Genomic DNA, 24,442 nt, shown 5'->3' with positions numbered 1-24,442 from the left:
AGCAAAACAGGAGATGAATTGGATTGCATCATTTCTATGATCCTTCCGATTCCACAATTGCACATTTATTAAATAAAAACTTCTGGGTGACAGTTTGTAGTAGCTGCTTTCCCCCTCATTATAACCCTAGAGATTGTTCTGGCTAAAAATATGGCAATATTTGAATGCAACTTTAGACAGGCAAGTGAATCAATCCTCTGAAAGTCTTGATTAGAGAATGGGCAGCTATTTAGAACCTCAAAAAACAATAACGCTGACGAAAAGAGAACAAGCCAGCTTCTCTGGGAGTCAGCAAACATTATCAGGGGCTGCAGCATTAAGATAAGAACAGAGTAATGAGAAAACGAGTTGCAACCAACTTCGTTGACTGCATGCCAGCGGTCACTCAGTGATTCGTCAAATCCCTAACAGGGCTTGATAAATGGGCTCTGAGTGTTGAGGTTTTTTTTCTCTCTCTTTAGAAGTTACTTGGAAGCATGGCTTGGGAAAATGCTTCTACTTTGAGAAAAATAACACAAGATCCTGCAAGTGTCAGGGACAGGCAATAAAACATTAAAAGGATACAGATTTTCCATAAATCCCAAATCAAGGAGCATTAATCCAGAAAACAGATGAAAGATCATGACATTTAAGTCAACGAAAGGGCCACAAAACATGAAAAATAAATAGGTTATAAAGCAAATGAGGTTGTAGATGTCACCATTTCTAAGACATGACATAGGTACTGTTATCTCTATTTTATACTTGAAAGAAAGGCTCAGAGAAATAAATAATTTATCTGGTGACAGGTAGTTAGTGGCAGAGCTAGGATTTTAATTTTTAAGTATATATTTTAAACTAATTAAAAATTATATTTATCAAAGTAATACATGAACATAGTTAACAAATCAAATAGTACTAAAATAGATATAATGAAATATAGCAGTGTTTTCCACTTTGCTGGCTTTTGTCCTTGACCTGTGTTTCCTAATGCTTTCATTTCATTTTTTTATTTGGCTATCATGTTCTTAATTTTCGTAAGTGCTTTCTTTTTCATAGTTGCTCCTATTGTTATTTTTAAAAAGCATCCTGTTCTTGTTTCATGGATGTAATATCTTAGCTCTCTGAGAATACTAACAACAGTTTTTAGCTTTTTTTGTTTTCTTCCTCTCCCTGTTTTCCCTGAATTTCATTTTTTTTTCTGTTTGTTTTGGCCTCTGTCTTTCATATCGGATGCTAGTAAAATGTTCTGTGATTCTTGCTTTTCCGCGTGTAATAGTAAGGCATTAAAAAGCTAAATAGGAGTTGTGTGTGGTGGGGAGGGGTACAGTTGCCAGATAAAATAATTTGAGTTTCAGAGAAAAAATAATTATTTTTAAAATTTTGTATCAATACATAATATTTATGCATATTTGTTGGGTACATATGACATTTTGTTACATGTACAGAATGTGCCATGATCAAGTCAGGGTATTTAGGATATCTGTCACCTTGAATATTTATCATTTCTATTTGTTAGGAACATTTCAAGTCCTCTCTTGTAGCTATTCTGAAATATACAAAAAATAATTTTTAGTATAAATATGTCCCAAATGTTTCATGGGACATCTATCTATTCTAAAAAGCGATTTATTGTTTATCTGAAATTTAAATGTAACTGGACTTTCTGTACTTCTGCTTGCTAAATCTGACAACCCTGGGTGTGTGGCTTATAGACTCCTAGCTTCTAAGTGCTTGGCTATGGACTATAGGTTTTCAATGCAGAGACTGGTTCCATTTAACTTAATCCCTTCTTCTGAGCACTGTATCTCATTCCCACCCTGTACTTCTCCTCAGTTCAGAGCTCTTCATTTTATTTCTCCAGAGGATACATTTCTGGCCTTCTAAAGGTAGAATAAAGGGAGTGACCTGGCTGTGTTAGCAGAGGACTTACTGGGTACTGAGCATTCTACAGAGTGACTTCCTAGCAATCTCTTTGAGCTTTTAGTGTCTTAAGCTTTGAACATCCCTTACAATTGAACTTAATTCTAACTGGTGCAATGCCACAGTGCTTTTCAAAGGGAGTCATTTCAAAGCGAGTGACACAAGACTTCCTAGAAGAAGTGATAGAAGAGAGCGATCCTAAAGTATGGTCAGTCAGGAAGATGGGGAGTGGAGGAACAGGATTCCATGTGGGAATGGTGATACAGTGAGGGCACAGGGAACGTTACATACGGTGTTCCAAAGGGTGCTGCGTAGACTACTCTGGTTGACGTAGAACAGTCATGTAGGGGAGAAGTGGAAGGTAAGAATGAAAAAAGGTTGGGGGCAGGTTATAGAGGGTCTTGAAAGTCAAACCAATTTAGAACTTACTTTGAAAGCAATGAGGACACTGAAGGTTTTTGAGATGGAAGTTGGAGATACAGGTCTATGGTGTGAGGGAGGGTTACAGTGAAGAATTTCAGAGTCTTCTACACACAGGTCATAACATAAATAGAGGTAACATAGAAATGAGGCCAGGAGAGTGATCTGAGTAGAGAAAGAAGAACATGGTTCAAGAGCTTATACACAGGAGCAAGGAGAAAAGAAACCTGCCAAGGATCTAGAAAAGAAGAGAGAAAGGCAGCTGGAGATTGGGGAAGCAAGGAGAGTAGAAATTGATAATAACCCATTAAACATTCAGATATCTCAAAGCAGATGGAAACTATCAGAAATGAGTACAGGCCATTGAATTTGAGGAGAGAAATGTCTTTGGTGACCTCTGAGAGTACAATTTTGATAGAGTGCGGAGATGGACTCTGCTCTTCATGGTGTAAATGGGTGTTAGGAAAATAGAGGTACTAAATGTGCTGTGTTTATTTAAAAAGGTAGACAGTAAAAGAAAGGTAAATAGAAAAGCAATTAAAGATCTCCATGGGGTCAAATGAAATAATATTTTTAAGGGAGTGACATGGTTTAGTCTTTAAGATAAGAGAAAACAGTGCAAATGAGTGGTGGAAGAAACTTCCAGGCTGCTAAAAGAGGTGGCACCTGTTAAAGCACGTCCCACTGAAAATGGGAGGGTGCAATTTCCAGCTCAGAGAAAGGCCCGAACGTTGTTGAAAAGGAGAGAAAGCTCTTCTAAGAAAGAGACAGAAAAGAATCAAGGAATGAACTGTTGGATTGCTAGTTAATTTTCCATCACTGAATATTTTTCATCTTCATTATCAATGCCATTATACAGCTGACCAGAAATTAACAGTCTTAAATAGCAATATTAGTTATATCTAAGATAAAAATGGCCATCACTTAGTTTCAGAGTTGTGTGTCAAACAAGGCTCATAAAACAGAAGAAAAATAGAAATCTTGTGAATATAGCCTTCCTTGATTCTCTTGGCTTATATACACCACTTTAATGGACTTCATTTATATGAGAGAGAAACAACAACGACAAAAAATTTAGCTCATTTACACATTGATATCAATGCTAAGATAACCAGGTAAGCTCTAGTGTAGAACTGGAGATTAATTACAGGATGGAACTTTAGATATCCATTTGTCAAACAGATCAAATGCCAATACCTACTCAAAGTACAGCGTGAGGTCTGTTGCCAATATTGACTGCTTCAAAAGCTGCATAAGGTCACTATATTCCTTGGAGGACAGGTTAGCAAAGATATTGTGACCCTGTAATGAGAAAGTAAGAAGTCACAAAGGACATTAAATCTGTGGTTGTTGATTACATGTTTTTCCTCTATTAAAAAAAAGTCTGGGAACATTAAAAAATCACTTTTTAAAAAGCATAGTGAAATTTTGCATAAATATAAACAGATTCCCAGCAAACATAGCTTAGCCAGAATGCACAGTCATTTTTGAGAAAGTCTAACAAGGGACACTTTGTTATGTACTTAGTCTTAAAGGGAAAATCTGAAATTGTTGGAACTTATCTTACTGTGAATATGTTGTGGCCAGAATTCCATCTGACTACCCATTTCCTATGGAATTACTTAGAGGAGAAGTTTGTGAAACATTTGGGAACATTTCTCCCCCTAAAATAAATGCTATTTTTACTACCAGTAAAGGTTTAAGCCGGCATTTTGGGAACATGTGCTATGGCAACAAATGAGTTTAAGAAAAATAAAAAGCCATTAGAACAGTGGTTCTCAACTGGGGGCGATTTCGACAATGGGGAACTTCAGCAAGGTCTAGTGACATGTTTGATTGTCACACTGGCTGGAGTGCCACTGGCATCTAGCAGTAGTGGCCAGGGATGCTGCTACACATCCATGATGCACAGGAGACCCCCACAACAAAGATTTACCTGGCCCAACACATCACTGCTGCAGATGCGGAGGAACCCCGCCTCCCCCCATTAAGGTGCACTTTGATGAAGCGTGTGGCAGGCTAAATTCAGGATGGTGAATATGAATAATTACTGAATAGCGAGGATGTATAAGACATTGTTCTTGGCACAGTGGGACCCTAAAATGACATTTACCTAAGTAAAGTTGGGATGACATCTTTATCTTCATACCTTTGACAGGTACCCTTGTTTTCATCAACACTTGTGTTAGCTACACTTAGGCTAAAACATTTGTCTTTAGTAAAGTGAAAAACCCATACAGACCAACAATTCACTTAGTTTGTTTTTAAAGTCAGGACTTTTCATTTTTCAGGTTTTCTTAGTGTGAAATATGAACTCATGAGCATATGGCCTGGGAACTGGACCAGCTTTAAATCTCGTGTTGAGAGCCAGAAGATGCTGGAGAAGGAAAGTGGTGGAATAACTGCCTGAGAACGAACCATTCTCCAATGAGAGGTAAATTAATTATTTCAGGGAACTGGGATATCAATTAGTAAATTATCTCTTACCAGGCACCAGATGATAATCTGTTTCCCTGAGTTAATTTATTTCATTGGGTGAACCCGCCACTCCTTAAAGACTAGAGTATATTGGTTCTACCTGGGACCAGGTCCAATATTAATAATAATTTTCAAATGAGCTCTTCAGACCCTTAATTCAGCCATTAAGAAGAAGACAAATAACAAAAGGAATGCTGCACCATAATTCTGCCCAGGTTTTTTTGCCTGTGCATTACCCAATGATCAATCACAGGCAAGTGTTCTGGGGCCAGGGAAAAAGTGGTAGGAAGCTATGGAACAGCAGTCATGTGGGTCCAGTCACGCACCCAGAATCTCCCAAAGAAACACAGCCTTTAAGAGCAAGTTACGGTAAAAGTTAACATTGAGATATGGAGAAATCTGGTCTGAATTTGAGGATGTGGATTATTTTATGAGGATGTGCATTTTATTACAATCATGCATCATGCAACAGTGGGGTACATTCCAAGAAATACATTGTTAGGTGACCGCCTCATGGTGTGAACACCATAGAGTGCACTTACACAAAACTAGATGGTACAGCCTATTCCATACCTAGGCCGTATGCGATAGCCTATTGCTCCTAGGCTATTCACCCGTACGTCATGTTACTGCCTGTAATACTGTGGGCAACTGTACCACAATGGTTGGTATTTGTATATCTAAACCTATTTAAACATGAAAAGGTACAGTAAAAATACTGTATTATAATCTCATGGGACCACTGTCATACCAATGTGGTCTCTTGTTGACCAACACATGTTGCATGTGACTGTACTTTGAAGGATATATAATCACTAACGTCATTTATGGCTAAGAGTGACAGTGCTAGCCAGATCAGCTTTAATTTTTTTAAAACGTTAATTTGCAATCACTACGTTGTTTATATGCAAATTACTCTTCTACAGTGCCTTAACGTTTTGGTCCCTGAAGTAGATTTGAGTCTCCCTGAAATACTGCGTCTACTCTTTGTTTAGGGAGGTGGTGAGTGTGGTGTTAATGGAAAGACATACAGATGTGGAGGAAGAAAGTTCTGGACAAACTTCCTCATGCCATCTAACTTCTCTGCACCAGAGCTCATTTGGAAAGTGGAACAATAATAGCACCTGCATTTCTGCCTTTCTGATGGGCAGGACCACAGGGGACTGGAGGCAGTGCTGGGACAGTGCATGGTTCCGTCATTGATAGTCTCTGTTCTTCATAGGGAACCCCAGGGTGAAGGACGGCCAATGTGTTTTGTTTGCATGAACACAAATTCTGAGTGAGGGGGGTTTGTTTCCCTGAGAAAACCTGATATCCTGTTTATAATACTTGTTATTACAAAGTTGGTGGTTTGTCAGAGGTGTATACTCACCACCTTTACCAGTACAGAAAAGATAGTTTGAACCAAAGTTCTTCCATAGTTCTCAGCTAAGACACTGCTTTTGGAGGACAGTTCCATAGCCACAGAGGCCAGGATGCCGGCTTCTGCCAGTTACTGAGAGCCTAATTCTTGGTGTTTCATTCCCAACTGAAAATACATCATTTCCAGCAGGTTTTCCCTTTTGCAGCCTGCATTCAGGTTCCGGACTGCCGACTCTCCTTTATGGGGTCGAAGGCCTCCATGATATTGCAAAAGACATGCTTTCTCAAGATAGGCTGGAGGAAAAAAACCTCCATATTTAATGATGCCATTCCAGCGAAGCAGGGCCTTAATGATGATAATAATAATAATTAATGGCACAGCTAGAGAACTGACAAATAATGGGGAACAGATGATCCCTTCCTGGCCTCAAAAAAAAAAAAAAAAGTCTGTACGCTTGCAGAAAATTAAACAGATCCTTTCCTGGCAATTTAAAACTCAGATGCCGCAGCCAGAGTCAGTTAGTGGTTTCTGTTTTTCTCTGCGGAGGGCTAAAAGTATAAAATTCCAACTACTTCTAACTCCTGCATTGCCACATGAAGCAAAATCAGGCATATGGCATTAGCCCTGGGTCTTAAGTTTAGCTGCAGTTCTCACTTCCTAACTGGTCCCACCAGCAATTTTAAGTTCTTTTAAGTTGTATAGTTTCTCAATTGTGCTAATAAAGTGTAACTTTCTCCCCGTTTTTGCTTCTACCATCTCTTAAAATGACTGAGAGTTTCGCCAAATGGGAATGTTGGGCTGCTCACTATTTGGATCAAGTTGTCTCCTTAGTGCTCTGTATTCTTTGAGGAAGGTCAGGTCATGCTCTGGTGACAAGCAGTCTATATCTGTCACCCTGCCAAGTGAATCTGAAAAGCCTCCTAACCAATAATGAAATCCAAATGAATCAGCTCAGGAAGACTCTGCAAGGTCCTGCTCAGGCATCTAAAAGAACAGAAAAAGCCACTAAGGCCCATTAAGTTGACTCAGAAATGATTTTCCCACTTCTTTGTATCTACCTGTGGCACCACAAAAAAAGAGAGGGAAACAAAGAGTTGTTTGGTTTCTGTTAAGGAAAGAAGCAGAACATCAGGCCTGTACCTCGCTTTGAAGGATCATCACGGCGTGGTTGAAATGGTGATGCTCCAAGGTAGCAGAGGTTCCATAGAGTTGGGCCAGGGCGGAACCGCTCCTGAAAGAGGACAGAGGGTGAGTGAGCAGGGCCTATCAACGGTTCCCTCACACCAGCTTTTTGGATCAAACTGCTTTTCTTGCTTTTGGCGAAGGACCATGAGCAGACACATTCTCGGGTAACTGCTTTTGTAGTTCATTCATCTATGAAAGAAATCATCTGTGCAAGAAAGTTCCTAATACATAGAACTTTCTATGTATCAGGCTAGATGCTGCAAATGATATTTGATGAATTTGACACAGTCTCTCTCCCTAAGAAATTTACAGACTAGTAAGAAAGATGAGATGAGATAATAAGTAAAAATAATGCACATAAAACAATGCAAATACTAATCAGTGTAGAAATGTGCTCCAGGTCCAGTCAAAGTGCTATGGATGTTCTGAGGAAAAAAAGACGTAATTTCTGGCTCTGGGGATCAGGGAACGCTTCATGAACTAAACATTCTGTGACTTCTGAGTGTTCAGAACAACTGTCTTATACAAAGCGTATTTGACCTTCCATAGGAGAAGACCTTGTGAATATTCTGCAGAGTGCATTTTATCTACTCTACGTGAAAGGCTGACAGCCTTCTACTATGGCCTGCCAGTCCACAGTCACGCTATGATATCTCAGTGTGCAACTCCAAAAAGTTCTCTGGATTTGGAGTGAAATCTCAGCTCTTCCTCCAAGTAGTAGCTTCAGACGGTTACTTGGCCTTTTTAAGAGTCAGTTTCTTTGTCTCTAAGATTATATTACCTACCTAACCTGTTATTTATGAGAACAATAAAATATTTGAAAATGCCTATTACAGTTCCCAGCCTGTAGTAGATTGTAGTCTATATTAATTATTAATCAATAATTAAAACACATATGACTATTGCCATTTTAAATTAATAAAATACTCATTGATACTTAAAGGGATTACTTTGAGTTATCTGTAAATTTCATTTATGTAGAACAACCCATTCCTTAACAATGTCAGTTCTGCAAAGTGTTCATTACTTGGGAGTCTGAGGCAGGAGAAGCGCTCAAAACTGGGAAGCAGAGGTTGCAGTGAGCCGAGATCATGCCATTGCACTCCAGCCTGGGGGACAGAGCGAGACTCCATCTCAAAAAAAAAAAAAAAGAAAAGAAAAAAAGAAAAAAAAAGTTTAAAAACGTTTATTTCCAACTCTGTTTAAGAAATGGGAGTTAGAGCATCTTAAGAATCAAGAGACATCCCAGAGAGGCCCACAGTGTAAAAGGCAGCCGTGGGACTCAGGTTAAAGATCCATCTAGATCATTCTGTTCTTTCTCGCTTATTGCAGGGGGCTTCGACATTGAAAGGACAATCTGGCCTTAACTTGGAAATGCTGGAGATTGACTGCACACAATCTGTCCTGCTAGTTAGAGAAGCAAGGACTGCATCTAAGTGCAACATGAAGACTTTTGGTCCCAAGCTTTCCTCCAACTTCAGTGGGAGGCAGCCCAAAACCACCATCGGTTCAAGGGTAAAGGACCTGCAATTCTTGGAAAGACTCTCCCAATTCTTCTCCCAACATGTGGTCAGCTCTTCCAGCAGGATTAAGTTCAGTAGGAATTATTGAATATAATACAGTGTAAAATATCGGAATTATTATTATTCTTAGTAAGGTGCTTAGTAAGGAGGGCATTAGATTTTAATCATGTATGTGTTATTTCTTTAAATCTTGCCTTAATTTATGTCATTTAATAAGTGAAAATTTGCTAGGCGAATCTTAGTGATAAATTAATATTTAATGTTAGTTACTATTTGTCTTACATAGAGTTCATTTCTATGAAGTTACGGGTTTCAAAACGTATGCTATATGCCTTTGTCTTGGCTGTTGAAATTCTGCAATGCTGTATGTGCATATCACATCCTAGAGCCTGGTGTAGAGTAAGTGCTTTAAAAAATACTGGTTGCTTATCTAATCAGCTTACAGTAGTTACCATGTCGAGAGACTACAGTTCAAGTTGGGAGGTTAATAATAAGTGTGTTAGCATATTTTATAACACTAACATGATTATTAATAATAAAAGCCACCATTAGTAAGTATCTACCATGCCCTAGTCTATATATTAACAACTTAATACATTAGAGCATTTATTCCTGACAATGACCATGATATAAGTATTATTTTCTCATTTACACATGAGGAAAACAGGGCTCAGAGAAGTTAAGTAACTTTTCCAAGGTCACACAGCTCGCTTGTACCAGTTCCAGATTTGAATCCAAGTTTTTAAGCTTCTTGTTACATAATGAAAATGATAATTATAACATACATTTCTGATATTTGATTCTCCATTTTTACTAAGCTGGTTGTTACCAATGAAAGAAGATTTCAAAATCTAATTCAGAATTCTATTAGTATCATTGCTAACCACAGGTTGATTCATGTGATCATTCCTATGAATCAGCCATGCTCACATGCACCTCACTTACTAGTGTGAATCTTTTGTACAAGATACAAAATGTTATCTCTTCCCTTATTAGTGCACAAAAGTTGCGTCAGCCTGATGATCAGAAGTAACTCTGTATCTTCTTTGTTTCCGTGAATAAGGAGATGTTTTCTCCTTTAAGGGGGTGGGGATGGGAAGGACGACAACACCACAACACCTTTTAACAAATACACCATGGCTTATGAAGCACTGCTCCTTTCTGTGCATAGGATGGAGGCCTCTCCCCCATATCCATATGCCTCCGATCTGGTGTGTTCTATCTCCCAGTATTTGTGCAAAGGCAGCCACTGTCTATGGTTTGAGCTTCTTCCTTGTCAGATTCCCTGTTTGTTCCCTTCTGTAATTCCATCTTACATTCTGCCCAGCCTCATACGATACTGATTCAATCACAAAAAATAGGTAGATTTTGCCACTGAACCAGACTAATGCCATGAAAGTGTGGGGAGGCTTTGTTATTCATTCATTCATTCATCTATCATTCATTCAACCAATAAGCATTGATAACTATTATTATGTCAGGTCCCAGGCATGTGGAATACAAAGAGAAATAAGACATGTTCTGACCTTCAGGAAGCTCACAATCCCCTACAATTGTGTCAGGAATTTTTCTCTGATCAACCTTGCACTAAAAATTCTCACTTTTCTGCAAGCAAGGTGCCATCTTAGCCCTCAGAGAATGGAGCATGTTACTAACTCAACTTTGAGGGGTTTTTTAAAAGTAAAGTCATCTAAGCAAGAATACTTCCATTTCCAAATGGATCCCTTATTTACACTATCAGATTTGGTCCCTGGCAGGTGTTCTAGACTGCCAAAACCCTCATTGCCTTTTGTCTCAGGCCAAGGCCTATTAGGAATGCTGCCTATATCTGCTGGTACACACTGGGAACTTCCTGGGACCACCAAGAGCCAAGTCTGCAGTCTTGATATAAGTGGCAAAAAATTAAAACATATCTGTGAAGATAAGCTTTATCAAAAAGTATTCTACAGAATACTAGTTCTTCTGAATGTTAAATGGCATTAAGAGAAGAAGTAAAAAGGGTTCCATGGCCACATAAGTTTGGAAAATGCTGGCTTTAAAAAGTGGATCTGTTTATTTATGGTAAGGATTTTCTAGAGGCGGCAACATGTGAAAATGCACCGTGATTTTGTGGGAGGGGAACATAATAAGCAGCATTATCTACTTTTGATTGATCGTGAAACCTTTTTTTTTTTTTTTTTTTTTTTTAAGATAGAATCTTGCCCTGTCGCTCAGGCTGGAGTACAATGGCATGATCTCGGCTTACTGCAACCTCCACCTCCTGGGCTCAAGTGATTCTCCTACCTCAGCCTCCCAAGTAGCTGGGATTACAGGCATGCACCACCACGCCTGGCTAATTTTTTGTATCTTTAGTAGAGACAAGGTTTCACCATGTTGGCCGGGCTGGTCTCAAACTCCTGACTTAGAAATCCGCCTGCCTTGGCCTCCCAAAGTGATGGGATTACAGGTGTGAGCTACCGCACCCGGCTGATTGTAAAAACATTTTTAAAGAGGTCATGTCTCTCACATAATATACTTCCACTTATAAAGGTATGCTTCTACTTTCTCATATAAAATATGGGGAAAAAAAAACCCTGAGATCAATTGCATATTGAAAAAATTGACTTTAACAGTACACCTCATTTTAATTGTCTGTGCTAAGTATATCCATCATAGAAGTGTCTTTGGGGCACACATCCTTTAGTTGTGAAAATATGATTTTATATATGTAGGGTGTATGGAGAGAGTAGGAGAAGAGAATCCAAATTCCGTAAGTACAAATACCTTTATACATGCAAGTATTCACGATGTGCATTACTGATTAGGTCATCTTAACATACTAAAGCTTTTCATTTTGGATTGGCAGCTGAATGAGGAGAAACTTATTAAAAAGAAAAGTCAAGGTGGAAATTTCCCTACAGGCATTTGGTACTTTGCACAGGCACCAAAAATGTGTGCAAATGTAAATGTACCTTCATAACTTCCCTAGATAGGCATATTCTTTGAAAAAGAGACTGAATGGCAGTGTGCAGCCGTGACTTAAAGGAAACTTGAAAAAGGAAAACTATGAAAGGTAATTAGGAAATTGAGAGTTGTTGGGAGGTGGTGAGGAATGGGATTAGGCTGTCATGGCAGATTAATGTGCCCCAGTATTTCACTTCTGGGACCTGGCCGAAAGCGGCAAGATGGGTTTTCATTCCCAAGAAATGAGTAGAAGAGATTATGCTAGAAATGAATAGAAGAAGTCTCCTAGGAGAATATACTACAAAGCTGCTTGGTACTGATATTTAATCATCAGGGGCAGCTGTAATAGAGAGAAGGATGAGTGGGGAACGCTGTCCCTAGAGAAAACAGGGGAGAGGTGTGAACAGAGCAATTTCAAAGCACTGTGGTATTGCTGCCCTCTCTACCTATTGATCATTCCTTGCACGCACTCCAATACTTAAAAATTAAGAACAAAATATGAAAATGCGAAGGTTCACTTATCAGAAAGGCTAAGAGAATAAATCAAATTGTGCTCTAACGAAAGCCACACTTTTTATTGTAGAGGCATTTTGCATTTTATATAGTAATTTGTCCCTTGCTAAATGTCTCCTGTTTTTTTTATAGCCTTATATATGAAAAAAAGGTAGCATATACTTTGCTGCATAATAATTGGTGCATTTAAATCCCATTTTCAAATCACTTGAAAGACTAGAATTAGACTGGGAGCACTTTAAGAGAAGGGATGTTTGCTATATCTCTTTATTTCTCCCACAATGCCTAGTATAGTACCTTGAATATAGAAAGGACTCACTTACTGGGAAATAAAAAGCAAGAAAAGAAGCTAGGGATTTTCTAAACAATGGCACCCTCAATGAATAAATCTCATTCTAATCAATAAAAAGGGAGTTCCTTGACCATGATGCTAAAAAGCCTCTTTCAGCATTCATTGTCAAGGGAAATCTTAACAGAGGTTGGGCAATGGTGGCATTAAGTGTCCTAAGTGCAAAATTGACTCCGTAAAGTAGGTGCAGTGCTCCTGACATCCCATGAGCTGATAAACTGTGTACAAGTTAATTGTCTTGAGAAAACGCATCACACTACCTTGGAATAGGCAGATTTGATCATGTGATGTGAGGATGCAAAAAACTCTCTGAAATCTAGTACTAGTGACTCATATGTGTGAATGCTGTTCAGTCTTATACAAGCAACCTGAGATTTGGGGACCTTAGTTTTTGTTTTTGTTTTTTTTTTGTTTTTTTTTTTGTAAAACTGAGGTACTACAAAACATGACTAATAAGCTTTAGTTTGGTTTTATAATTTTTATGGCTTCATGTCCGAACTGTTGGATGTCAAAATATATTTTCGTTCAAGAGCTCACATATTTGGCAAGGTAGCCAATAAACTGGAAGCTCAACAACTCAAAATAGATGTCACAAAGTCATGGACCAGAGTGTGATACAGTGGTTAAAGAATGGCTTCTGAAAACAGACAGCCCTGGTCCAGGCTCCACTCTACCACATGAATGGATTTGGGAAAGTTTACTTACCTTCCTGAGGCTCAGTTCCTCCTGTAAAATGGAGACAAAAATATCAACTCTACAGAGTTGATGCCAGTAAGGGCTTAAGACACAGTAAACAATAAATAAAATGTAGTTCTCATTGTCTCAGGAAGTGGTAGTTGCAAAGAACAGAAATGGAGTACAACCAGCTTCACTGAAAGGAAGGCTGATTGAATGATACCAGGAACTCTGAAGAAGCCCAATTATCACAAGCATGGCTGGATCTCCTAGAAATAGGAACAAGGATGGAGAGAGCCAGGGATAAAGCCTGGCTTTTCTCTGTCTTTCTCTCAGGTTACACAGTCTATCTGTTCTGCTTCTCTTTGAATATCAGCTCCATCCTTCTCTCCTCTTTGTAGACTGGTTTTCTTGTTTCTTTCATCTGCTTGGTATGTGGTCATCATAGCTTTCCCCAAATGGCAGCCTCAGCTCCCAAATCTACATGAGCCTGCAACTTGGATCCCTGAAGCTAACTGTCTTAATATTACGGTAATCCAACTCCAAATTCCTATGAGATAAAATCTGATTGGTCCAGCTTTGATTAGGTGTGCACTCTTGGTCCCAACAGCTAAGGTATCAACTAGCAAGTAGAGCAGCCTCTGTCGGTGCCATACATCAGCTCTCTCTCTGGGTAGGGGCCATTGGTATCTGAGTATAAGTATTGTGCACTTCACTCTTGGAAGGACCCAAAAGGCTCTCACTCTTATTTTACAGACACAATTCTAATACAATTATCCCATCTTTCTGCATAAGTGGTAGAGTGGTAGCGGGCTGGAGAGAGTGTGCTAGAGGGAGATACACTGACAATGATACCATTGGCCTGGGGGAAAGAGGAATCCTAAAAAAATAATGCAGTGCAGACACAAGAATTCCAAACAAGGAGTAATCAGACCCTACAATGAAAGCATACACAACGTACACTTCAATGGGCTCCAGCTCTTTAGTGCAGCATCAAGACAATGTATAAAACAATGTTTCATTGCAGCACTATTCACAATAGCAAAGACATGGAATCAACCTAAATGCCCATCAATGACAGATTGGATTAAAAAATGTGGTATATATACACCATGGAATACTATGCACCCATAAAAAAGAATGAGATCATGTCTTTTGCAGGAACATGAGTAGAACTGAAGGCTATTATTCTTAGCAAACTAATGTAGGAACAGAAAACCACATACCACATGTTCTCACTTACAAGTGGGAGCTAAATGATGAGAGCTTATGAACACAAAGAAGGAAACAATAGACACTGGGGTCTATTTGAGGCAGGAGGGAGAAGAGCAGAAAAGGTAACTATCAGGTACTGGGCTTAATACCTGGATGATGAAATAATATATATTTAACAAACCCCCCATCACATGTGTTTACCTATGTAACAAACCTTCACATGTACCCCCAAACCTAAAATAAAAGTTAAAAACAAACAAGCAATGTTTTATAATAATTTATAAGAGGTTGCATCTGTTAAAGAAATCAGGAAACTTTGTTAAAGTGCTGTAGTTAAAATATGTCATCCACTCATGCAGTTATCCTTCATTTGTTCATTCTCAAAACATTTATTGTTTATTATGCTCCCCCAGGTACTGTTCATTCACTGTTGCACATGCCAGAGAAGAAGGAGAGAGACATCTGCAAGTCAGCAATTAAAATGGCATGAAGTGCACACTTTGGAAAACGCATAACCAGGGCATAGGAAATTGACCATGGGGGTACATTAGGGTGGATAGAAACACGAAGGTGATGCTTTCAGAGGAGTGTTGGGGACAGAAGGAGAGAAGGGCATGCCAGGCAGGGGAAACAGCATATTGGGCAGCAGAGAGGTGTGACTGAGCAGGACCCCACCAGTGCTTCTTGGAGTTCCTGTGTCTGGAACATAGATGCATGAGTGGGGTGGGCTGGGGCGAGTGGGCACTGGGCCAGGGAAATAGGCAGGAGTCCAAATGAAAAGGGCCCGAAGGCGTTAAGCTAAGGAACTGGAACACTATTCTAAAAGCCACAGGAGGTGTGGATGGCTTTTAAGCAGGGGAGTGACCTGGTCGGCTTTGTGAATTAGCAAGATCATTCTGGAGGGCCAAGCAGCCTCGGGAGGAGAGTCACGCTGTTCATTGTAGCAAACCAGGAGTCATGCCAAGAAGCAGTCCTTGCTGTAAGCATGCAGAGGAGCGCTGGCTTTGAGGGATGTTGCAGGGTAGGTTGGGTGACTGGTGCATTTTTGGTGGGGCCATTCCTTGGGGTAGAGAATACAAGAAAGAGGGACACGCATGGAGGGAAAGACTGAGGTTGAGGGGACGGTAGGACTTCGAAGAGGAGGTGTTCCTCAAGCAATGGAATAAGTGCCTGGAGATAAGCTGAGAATTATGGTTCAAAGAAATGTATTCAGGGCTCATCAGCAGACGGATGGTGGCCCTGCCTGAAGGATCATGAAGAGTGAGAGAGGAAGAGGGAGGGCATCGCCAGGGAAGGCTGGGGCAGGGGGACAGAGGCCTGAAGCCAGTGGAGATTCAATGCTGTACAGGTGGATGAAAACCCTTCGTATGTAAGACAAAGGAAGAGAGAGTTTCAGGAAGGAGGGAGCGACAAAGTATATCTCATGGCAAGAGGTATTATGAAAGAAGGACAACAAAAAGGTCCGACAGCTTTGAGAAAAGGGGGCCACGGGTGTCATTCCTGAGGTGGTTTCTCCAATGAGTGGAACCGGAAGCCATGTGGGAGGACAGGGGTTGGGGGAAGGGAAGGAAGTGAACCCAGACAGCTTTCCACGAAGCTTGACTGGGAAGGAAAGAGGGAAATAGAACTGAAGCTGAAGAGTGAAGTGGGGATTAGGGTAGGCTTTTTTCAAGATGCGGGAGAACTGTTTCTATTAATAGAATGCAGAGAGCTGGCAGAAAGGGACAGTAGATACAGAGGGGAGAGGAAGATTGATGGTGCAAAGTCTCAGAGGAGAAGCAAGGAAGAGTCCACGGCAGAGGTGGAGGGATTAGCCTCGGACGAGGGAAGGACAGCCCTCCTACCGAGATAGGAGGGAAGGAGGGAAGGATGGGGATGGATAGATAAGTTTGTAGGTGGCAGGGGAGGAAATTGAGAGAGTTCTCGATTGATGGCCTCAATTTTCTCTGTGAAGTAGGAGGCAAGGTGATCTGCTGAGTGATGCGGGGGAGGCGGGGGAGCAGGAGGTGGTTTTGGAAGACACAAGTTTGGTGTATGAAACTGCTAAGAGCAATGGTGAATGGGGCTGGCTAGGGACACAGGAAGACTGGCAGCGAGTTCTAGCGTCCAGCCGAGTGGGAGGAATATATATTTGGTATGTCTGTAACTCACAACTGTGACATTTTCTCCTAACACTTTTACAAGTCTAGACAGAGTGGCAAGAGACTGAATTGTTGGATTAAACCAGGACTGAGTTTCTGCAGAGTGGATGTCACAGAGACTTGTCAGGACATGACAGGATATTGAGAAGAGAGCACTGAAGTGATGGGCTATAGGATACAGATTGGACAGAGGGCACAAAATTGAAATTCATCTGCTAGATCAGGAGTAAATACAAGAATCCTAGACTCCCAAAGTCTTAGTGGGTAGATGTTTGGAGGAAAAAAGAGAATGGTGAGCTGAAAAGAACCTGTTGACAAAGAGCAGGCTGTGAAAGTTTCAGATAATAGAGGTTGACTTGTTCTAGAGGTTATGAAATCAGTCATCTGAAGTTAATCTTACCTCTTTGTTGAAGCCTTCTCTACCTTCTCCACCCCAAAACTTTTCTCTCCAGCCTCTGATAGCCTGTATCTTTTGTTTTCAGGCAGACAGTGAAAGGAACATTAAAGGAAGACTCAATATACAGGTCAGGAGACCTGGGTTTTGATCTGATTTCTAGCACCCATAAGTTCTGTGGCCTTGGCCACAGTATGAGCCACAAAGCAACAGCTATCTTGACCAGAAAAACCTGCTTAGGGACAGATTGTTCTATCTATACAGATCATGTGTGTGGCAAATAGTTGCCCAGACATCCCTGTATTTCTGTAATTCTTTTGTTGCTTCCACCTTTCTATGGGAGTAGGGATGGGAGGAACAAAAACTACATTCCTTGAATGTGACTTTATTTCACTATAGTTTATACAATACCCCACATCAAAAGAATCCTGGAAGAGACTCTATTGGAGAAGGAAAATTATATTTTGCTTCATCAAATGTCCTAAGACTGCTTTTATTTTAACAGTCTCAAACCAGAGTTTGAGAGTAGCAAGTCCAAGAAGCTTATAATGCCTTAAAGGCAAATATTCTGGGTGAAAAAAGTAGGCCCTTTAAAATCCAAGCTTTGTTATCTGACTAAGGTCAACAGAGACCAACCAAATCAACAAGCATGACATGAAGGGCAAATTTGCAATTAAAAGAAGAATAGGGAATTATAAAGATGGATGGGCCCCATGACATGCACGCCTAAGCCTGCGTGGCCTTGGCCTCGGATGCCAGAAATTAATGCTTTACTCTTTAGCATTCGTCACCTTTGGCTCTGAACAGAAAGGCAAATGCATTAAAATAACAGCAGTTTAGAGCACTTACTTAGCTTGGAAGGCATTGTTGGTTCCCCTGTGGTCGAGGTCATGACACAGGCATCCCACAATCACAGCTAAAATTTCCACCTCGGTCAGAATCTCTTGAAACCCAGCAGTCTGGGAAGAAGGGGAAAATGGCAACAGTCACTACTGGGGCACGGAGGATGGATAAGGTTAGGTGCTGAGCAACAATCAACTCTGTTTTCATACCCACATCATTTAAGGAGATGATTAACTGCCACCCCCTCAGACAACAGTAAGTTGGGTGGTCAGTTGCACAGCCTAAGGTCCCCACAGTGATAAATTAGCTTGCTGTCACAGCGGCCCACGCTGCCACACCGAGACATAGTTCAGACTATTTTGTTCCCTTTTTAGAGAGAAGGTTGGACTATCCAGAGACAGTGACGGTTTGGCAAAGGCCCAGAGAAAAATGTGTTTTGTTATTATACATTTTAATGATGAGCATAGGGTTTGGAGGTTGGAGGTTGGGGAACAGGAGGAAGCAGTGACTTTCAAACTGAATACTACACCCACCAGATCCCACCCAAATGAGAGCAGGCAGAAGTAAAACACAACCCTTCTTTTTTTAACATTAAAAGGAGAGACTTTAACATACTCAAATTGTTATACAATGACGTCCTAGAGGTTATCTTGTAAATACCTTAATTCATATTAGGTTGGTAGACAGATGAAATTCATACAGATAATAAGGTAGTGTGTGTCATGGACACTAGAATTTGTCAGAGGATTGTCAACCCAGACTGAGGATTGAGTGGGGTATCTATTACTGGGAATTCTTTTTTTCTTATCTTGTGGTAGCTTGCTGGTGAAATGCACAGCTGTGATGTGATTTCTTTTAGAAGCAGGTTGATATAATTATGCAACCAAGAGCAGCAATGCTTCTTGGGTTCCTGCTGGCCCTTTCATTAGTTTAGAAGAGGAAGTAGACCTCTGGGAAAGAAGGTCTATGCATTTTCTTGATCGAAGGCCTTTATATCATCCCCTCTTTTACTTTGTAAGTCTCCCATTTCATTACTTATTAAAGTCTTTATCAGAAAGTGGGAGAAGGGGGAGGGTTAGGGTACAAATTGCTCTACTTTTCATGTGTGTTTTTTTCCCCCAAATCTAGGTATACTGGCCCACACCTGTAAGACACTTCTCTTAGAGCAATGAAAATTTTGTTTTTAAATTAATTATGTTTGTGTTGCAGAAATAACTGAATAGTAGGTTCCTGTGTTGACAATTTTATTTTATTTTATTTTTTTAGGAGACGGAGTCTCGCTCTGTCACCCAGGTTGGAGTGCAATGGCACCATCTCGGCTCACTGCAACCTCTACCTCCTGAGTTCAAGTGATTCTCCTGCCTCAGCTTCCCGAGTAGCTGGGATTACAGGCGCACACCACCATGCCCAGCTAATTTTTGCATTTTTAGTAGAGAGGGGGTTTCACCATATTAGTCAGGCTGGTCTCGAACTCCTGACATCAGGTGATCCACCCACCTCGGCCTCCCAAAATGCTGGGATTACAGGTGTGAGCCTCCACGCCTGGCCAACAATTTTATTTTAAAAAATAGACTTGAGTCCACTGCTACATTTAGAAATACATTTAACTTCATTTGTATAGCAAATGGGAATGTTAATAAATTGGGAGTATGAAATAGTCCATGTCAAAGCTTGCCTATGCTGGCCGAGCGCGGTGGCTCAAACCTGTAATCCCAGCACTTTGGGAGGCCGAGGTGGGTAGATCACCTGAGGTCAGGAATTTGAGACCAGCCTGACGAACATGGCAAAACCCCGTCTCTACTGAAAATACAAAAATTAGCCCGGCTTGGTGGCACATGCCTGTAATCCCAGCTACTCGTGAGGCTGAGGCGGGAGAGTTGCTTGAACCGGGAGGCGGAGGTTGCAGTGAGCCTATATGGCGCCACTGCACTTCAGCCTGAGTGACAGAGCAAGATTCTATCTCAAACAAACAAACAAATAAACAAACAGGAAAATTTGTATACATCCTTGATTTTATTTTATTTTATTTATTTATTTTTTTTGAGACGGAGTCTCCCTGTGTCTCCCAGGCTGGAGTGCAGTGGCGTGATCTCGGCTCACTGCAAGCTCCGCCTCCCGGGTTCACGCCATTCTCCTGCCTCAGCCTCCCAAGTAGCTGGGACTACAGGCGCCCGCCACCTCGCCCGGCTAGTTTTTTTTTGTATTTTTAGTAGAGACAGGGTTTCACCATGTTAGCCAGGATAGTCTCGATCTCCTGACCTCGTGATCCACCCGCCTCGGCCTCCCAAAGTGCTGGGATTACAGGCTGGAGCCACCGCGCCTGGCCTGATTTTATTTTATTTTAATTTATTTATTTATTTATTTATTTTTGAGACAGAGTCTCGCTCTGTCGCCCAGGCTGAAATGCAGCGGCCGGATCTCAGCTCACTGCAAGCTCCGCCTCCCGGGTTTACGCCATTCTCCTGCCTCAGCCTCCCGAGTAGCTGGGACTACAGGCGCCCGCCACCTCGCCCGGCTAGTTTTTTGTATTTTTTAGTAGAGACGGGGTTTCACCGGGTTAGCCAGGATGGTCTCGATCTCCTGACCTCGTGATCCGCCCGTCTCGGCCTCCCAAAGTGCTGGGATTACAGGCTTGAGCCACCGCACCCGGCCCACATCCTTGATTTTAAAATCTGCCGTTGGCTGTTAGTTTTTCTAAGCTAGTTTTATTTTACTTAAATTATTACCTGCAGTAATTTAAAAAATCCAAATTATACTGAGACTTAGAATTAAAAATCAGTAGTCCCTCATTATTCTCCCTTTCTTGATTCCCGAAGGCAACTGCTTTCTATTTTCTTTTTTACTTAAATTGGTAGTTTTCCCACCATATTTCTATATAGCATGCACATATTATTAATACTTGGTTATTCACCAAGTATTCATATTGTCCTTTCTATGTACCATACATTGTTCTAAGAGCTTTACAGCCGTTTAACTTATGGAGTTCTCATAACAGTCCTGTTAGGTAGAAACTATTACTGACCCCAGTTATAGATGAGAAAACTGAATCACAGAGAGGCTAAGTCATATGCCCAGGGTCTCCCAGCTAGTGCATAGCAGAAGAGGGCAAGCTCCCAGCATCCTTTCACCAGAATCTGCCCTTGAACACTGGTGACGTCTAGCAGCAGGTGAGTTTATGGTCACCCTCCCCTCATGCTCCCAATATGATCCACAGAGCTTTCCTATATTACTATCCTATAAATATCATTCACTGCTGAGTCAACCAGTATACAATGATTGTTTCCTTAATCATGTACATTTTCTTGTTTCCTGGAGTTAGGATTTCTGTGAAACATCTAAGTCTTCTCACACCCTACACAACTCTGCAAAATGCTTCTCAAAGCAATTTTGAAGTGGGTCAAAACAGTCACAGCTTGTTTCTAGATCCTTCCTGTCCTGGGAACTCCTTCCTGCAGCCCGACCCTAGGGTCTGGTCTGGATTCTCTCCTCTGTTGCCAGCTGCCCTTGGAGCTTCCTCCACCATCATTCAGGGGGTTCCTCTTTCCTCTCTGGTGTCTGGTCCCCCACCTCCTGCAGCCCATGCCTTTCTTTTTCCTCATTTACTCCCTAATTTTGCAGAAGCACGTCTGCAGGGGCTTCATGAGAAAAGGCCTTACTTTTTTTAAACACTGGGGGAGTTGGTTGTTTTTGAGGCTTTGCATGACTGAAAAAAAAAAATCTTTGTTCTATTCTCATACTCAGCGTGCCTCACAATTCTAGGCTGAAACATTTTCACTCAGAATTTTGAAGGCCTGCTCTATTGTGTTCTAGCTTCCAAAGTTGCTTTTGAGAAGAACGTACCATTCTCAATCCTAATACTTTGAATGTTACTTGATTTTCTTTCTTTTAGAATTTCCTCTCCATTTCTGGTGTTCAGCAATTTCACAGAGATATGCTTTGGGTTGGGACTTTTTTCCCTGTTCAATTTGTGTGTTAAGCCTAATCTGGAGAATCCATTTCTTCAGTACAATAAAGAAATTTACTCATCTTTTTTTCTTTTCTTTTCTTTTTTAAAATAATTTCCTCTTCAGCAGTTTTTTTTTTCTGCCCTATTTGAATGAAACTCCAATTAGTTGGATACTGGACTTCTAGTACTGATTTTCTTATTTTCTTATCTCTTCCATGTCCTATATAGGCCTTTCTTCTTACTTTCCAGGCATAGTAATAAGTTTAGTTTATAAGCATTTTCTTGTTTGCTGCTCCTTGTCTTATAATAGCATGCTATTCTTCTCCCATGGATGCATGATCTTTTCTTGTCTTTCTGAAGATATTGATTATAATTCTTCTGAAAATTTCTTCTGTTCCCTGTATTGCCTTTTTTCTCTGAACTCCTTCTTTTCTCTGTGTTTGGTAGTTTCTCTCAAGTGTCTGGTAACCTTTGGTGGTCTATTCATTCTTAACAGTAAAGCATCACAAAGCTCACTGTGCACCAGTGTATGTGGGTGGTGCCTGCAGATTGCTGTGTCTTACCATGGGGTGACTGTGTGGGCCAGCTGGCTTTTTGCTGGAGATGCCCAAATGTCAACATCTAAACTCATTTTCTCTGGACTTTCCAATCTGTTACCTGGGAATGGTGTAAACACATGTGTTGGCATCCTGAGAAAAGAGAACTGTAGCTGTCCACCTGTGAGGATGTAGGCTTTCACTTAATCCTCTTATTTTGAGTGTGCACCTCATCCTAACTTTGCTTTTGGTTGTGTACCCAACTCTGGGATTCAGTTTCTCTGGCAAATACTCTGGTTATGGCAGAGTCGGGGGAAGAGTAGCCCTCCAACTACACAGAGAGGGGATAGAGACTTGGGTACTCACTATTTTCATCACTCCCTCATTCCACATCACCTCATTTTCATGGTATCTGAGGCCTCAGGTTCCTGAGTCTCATTAGGTTCTGGGGGTAGCATTATTTCTTATGGCTACCCCTTCCTCCACACCCTCACCTCTGAAGGTACTTGGGTTTCTCTTCTCTGCTAAGTTATGAAGTATTCTCCCTTCATTTTCTGCCTTCATGTGTTGTGAGTCCATGCAAGGTGGGACTTGTGTACATTTCTTTTTCTCCATATTATTTTAGGATGATTTTTGAGAAGGGGAGGGGATTAAATGTCTTTTGTGGTGATCTCCATCATCTTAAAACTCAAATTGTTGAGTTTGGTCTTGCTAATACTAGGTAAAACTTGAAAAGTCTATCAAGTATGAAATAATTACCTATGATATGCTGGAAATAAGTGTTGTGCAATGATATTGTGCTAAAATTTAGAGAGATTTTGCCCATGAAAATGCGATTGACTAGAACTAGCTGATGAATCAGAGCAGTAAGATTAGGGATAATGTTAAAATAAGGTAATTTGACTAGAAATTTAATCAGTAGTTGAAATCAAATGCCATCTAATAGATTTAAGATCAAAATCCCCAGCCATTTTAAACCATCAGTTATCACCCATTTTATAATAAGATGGAACACATTTTGCTAAAATGTTCTACACAGTCCCCATCCCCTGCTCTGCCCAGAAATCTAGGATCTTGGTCTTAAACTATTGGTATCATGGACACTTTTAAGAACATAACAGAGGCCTAGACTCTCTTCCTAGAAAATTTTCTATAATTTTATAATATTGAAGACTGTGGAGCCTATCTCTAGATTCTTGAAGTAGAGAATCTCTGAAGTATAGCACCCACACACAGTCACACAAAACATATTTACCTCTCCCGACTGTGATACCTGAGTTACTGAAGCAGCACCTATCTCTTGACTGTGATTTAAAGCTGCCTGGTAAATGGTTTCTGGGAGTCATCAGGCCTGAAAAATGCCCACCTGCCACTAAGTGTCCTTTTGCCCCTCCCCCGCCCTCATCCATCTTCCTCCCAGGGCTATCCATTCAGGCCTGCATGTACCGATATTGAGTAGAAAAAGTCAACTGCTTGGTGAAGACAATATACTTTCAAAAGAAAACAGAGAGGCAGCAGGAAGTATATTTTAATGCATTCACCCCATTCTCGACTCTGGTTTATTCTTTTATTTTCAAATAAAATTATGTCTTTTCTTTTCCTGACCCAATCATTATGGGTTTTATTAAGCTTTAATGTTAATATATCTTCTCGCCTGTATTCCTTCACAGTTTGTCTCAGAAATATAAGCAGCAAATACAATATATCTAAGTAAAGAGTCAGCCAGGGCATATAAACCTATTTCCCATGGCACCCCCTCCAGCAAAGCCTTAAGCCTGCCCTCTGAGCAGGCCTCCAGTGATATTCCCTCATTGGGCTGAAATGTATACTGGGATAAGCCTACCCCAGCTACTACAGCATATAATAACTAGAACTCCAAAAGACCCAAGCCAGTAAGACTGATTCTCAGGGTCTCCTAGACTACCCAGTAAATTTTATCATTAGCCAACATAAAATTTAAATCAGCCAGGATGTACTCTCATTTTAATGCTGATCCTGGGTGATACACATGAATAG

General features: G+C 40.7%; 2 protein-coding genes and 1 long non-coding RNA gene across 3 annotated transcripts in view; 1 reads left to right on the top strand and 2 right to left on the bottom strand.

Annotated features, from left to right (window-relative positions):
• LOC126932093 (uncharacterized) overlaps positions 1 to 9,863 on the top strand; it is a 45,653-nt gene extending 35,790 nt beyond the window's left edge. Inside the window, exons 2-3 of the long non-coding RNA XR_007718104.1 lie at positions 4,614 to 4,756; positions 8,681 to 9,863. This is a non-coding gene — a long non-coding RNA (uncharacterized LOC126932093). The remainder of the gene's footprint in view (positions 1 to 4,613; positions 4,757 to 8,680) is intronic.
• Positions 1 to 24,442, bottom strand: part of PDE11A (phosphodiesterase 11A) — a 467,408-nt gene that overhangs the window by 70,328 nt on the left and 372,638 nt on the right. The window contains exons 13-15 of the mRNA XM_050750610.1: positions 17,951 to 18,060; positions 7,304 to 7,394; positions 3,524 to 3,624 (exon numbers count right to left, since the gene is read on the bottom strand). Coding sequence (XP_050606567.1) covers positions 3,524 to 3,624; positions 7,304 to 7,394; positions 17,951 to 18,060 — 302 coding nt within the window. The remainder of the gene's footprint in view (positions 1 to 3,523; positions 3,625 to 7,303; positions 7,395 to 17,950; positions 18,061 to 24,442) is intronic.
• The window catches only part of NFE2L2 (NFE2 like bZIP transcription factor 2), a 598,880-nt gene that overhangs the window by 464,359 nt on the left and 110,079 nt on the right, over positions 1 to 24,442 (bottom strand). The window lies entirely within an intron of this gene.

Source organism: Macaca thibetana, chromosome 12 (assembly GCF_024542745.1).
Source record: "Macaca thibetana thibetana isolate TM-01 chromosome 12, ASM2454274v1, whole genome shotgun sequence".
Classification (NCBI taxonomy): domain Eukaryota; kingdom Metazoa; phylum Chordata; class Mammalia; order Primates; family Cercopithecidae; genus Macaca; species Macaca thibetana.
Note: the sequence above shows the minus strand (reverse complement) of the source record. Positions and strands in the feature narration are given on the sequence as shown.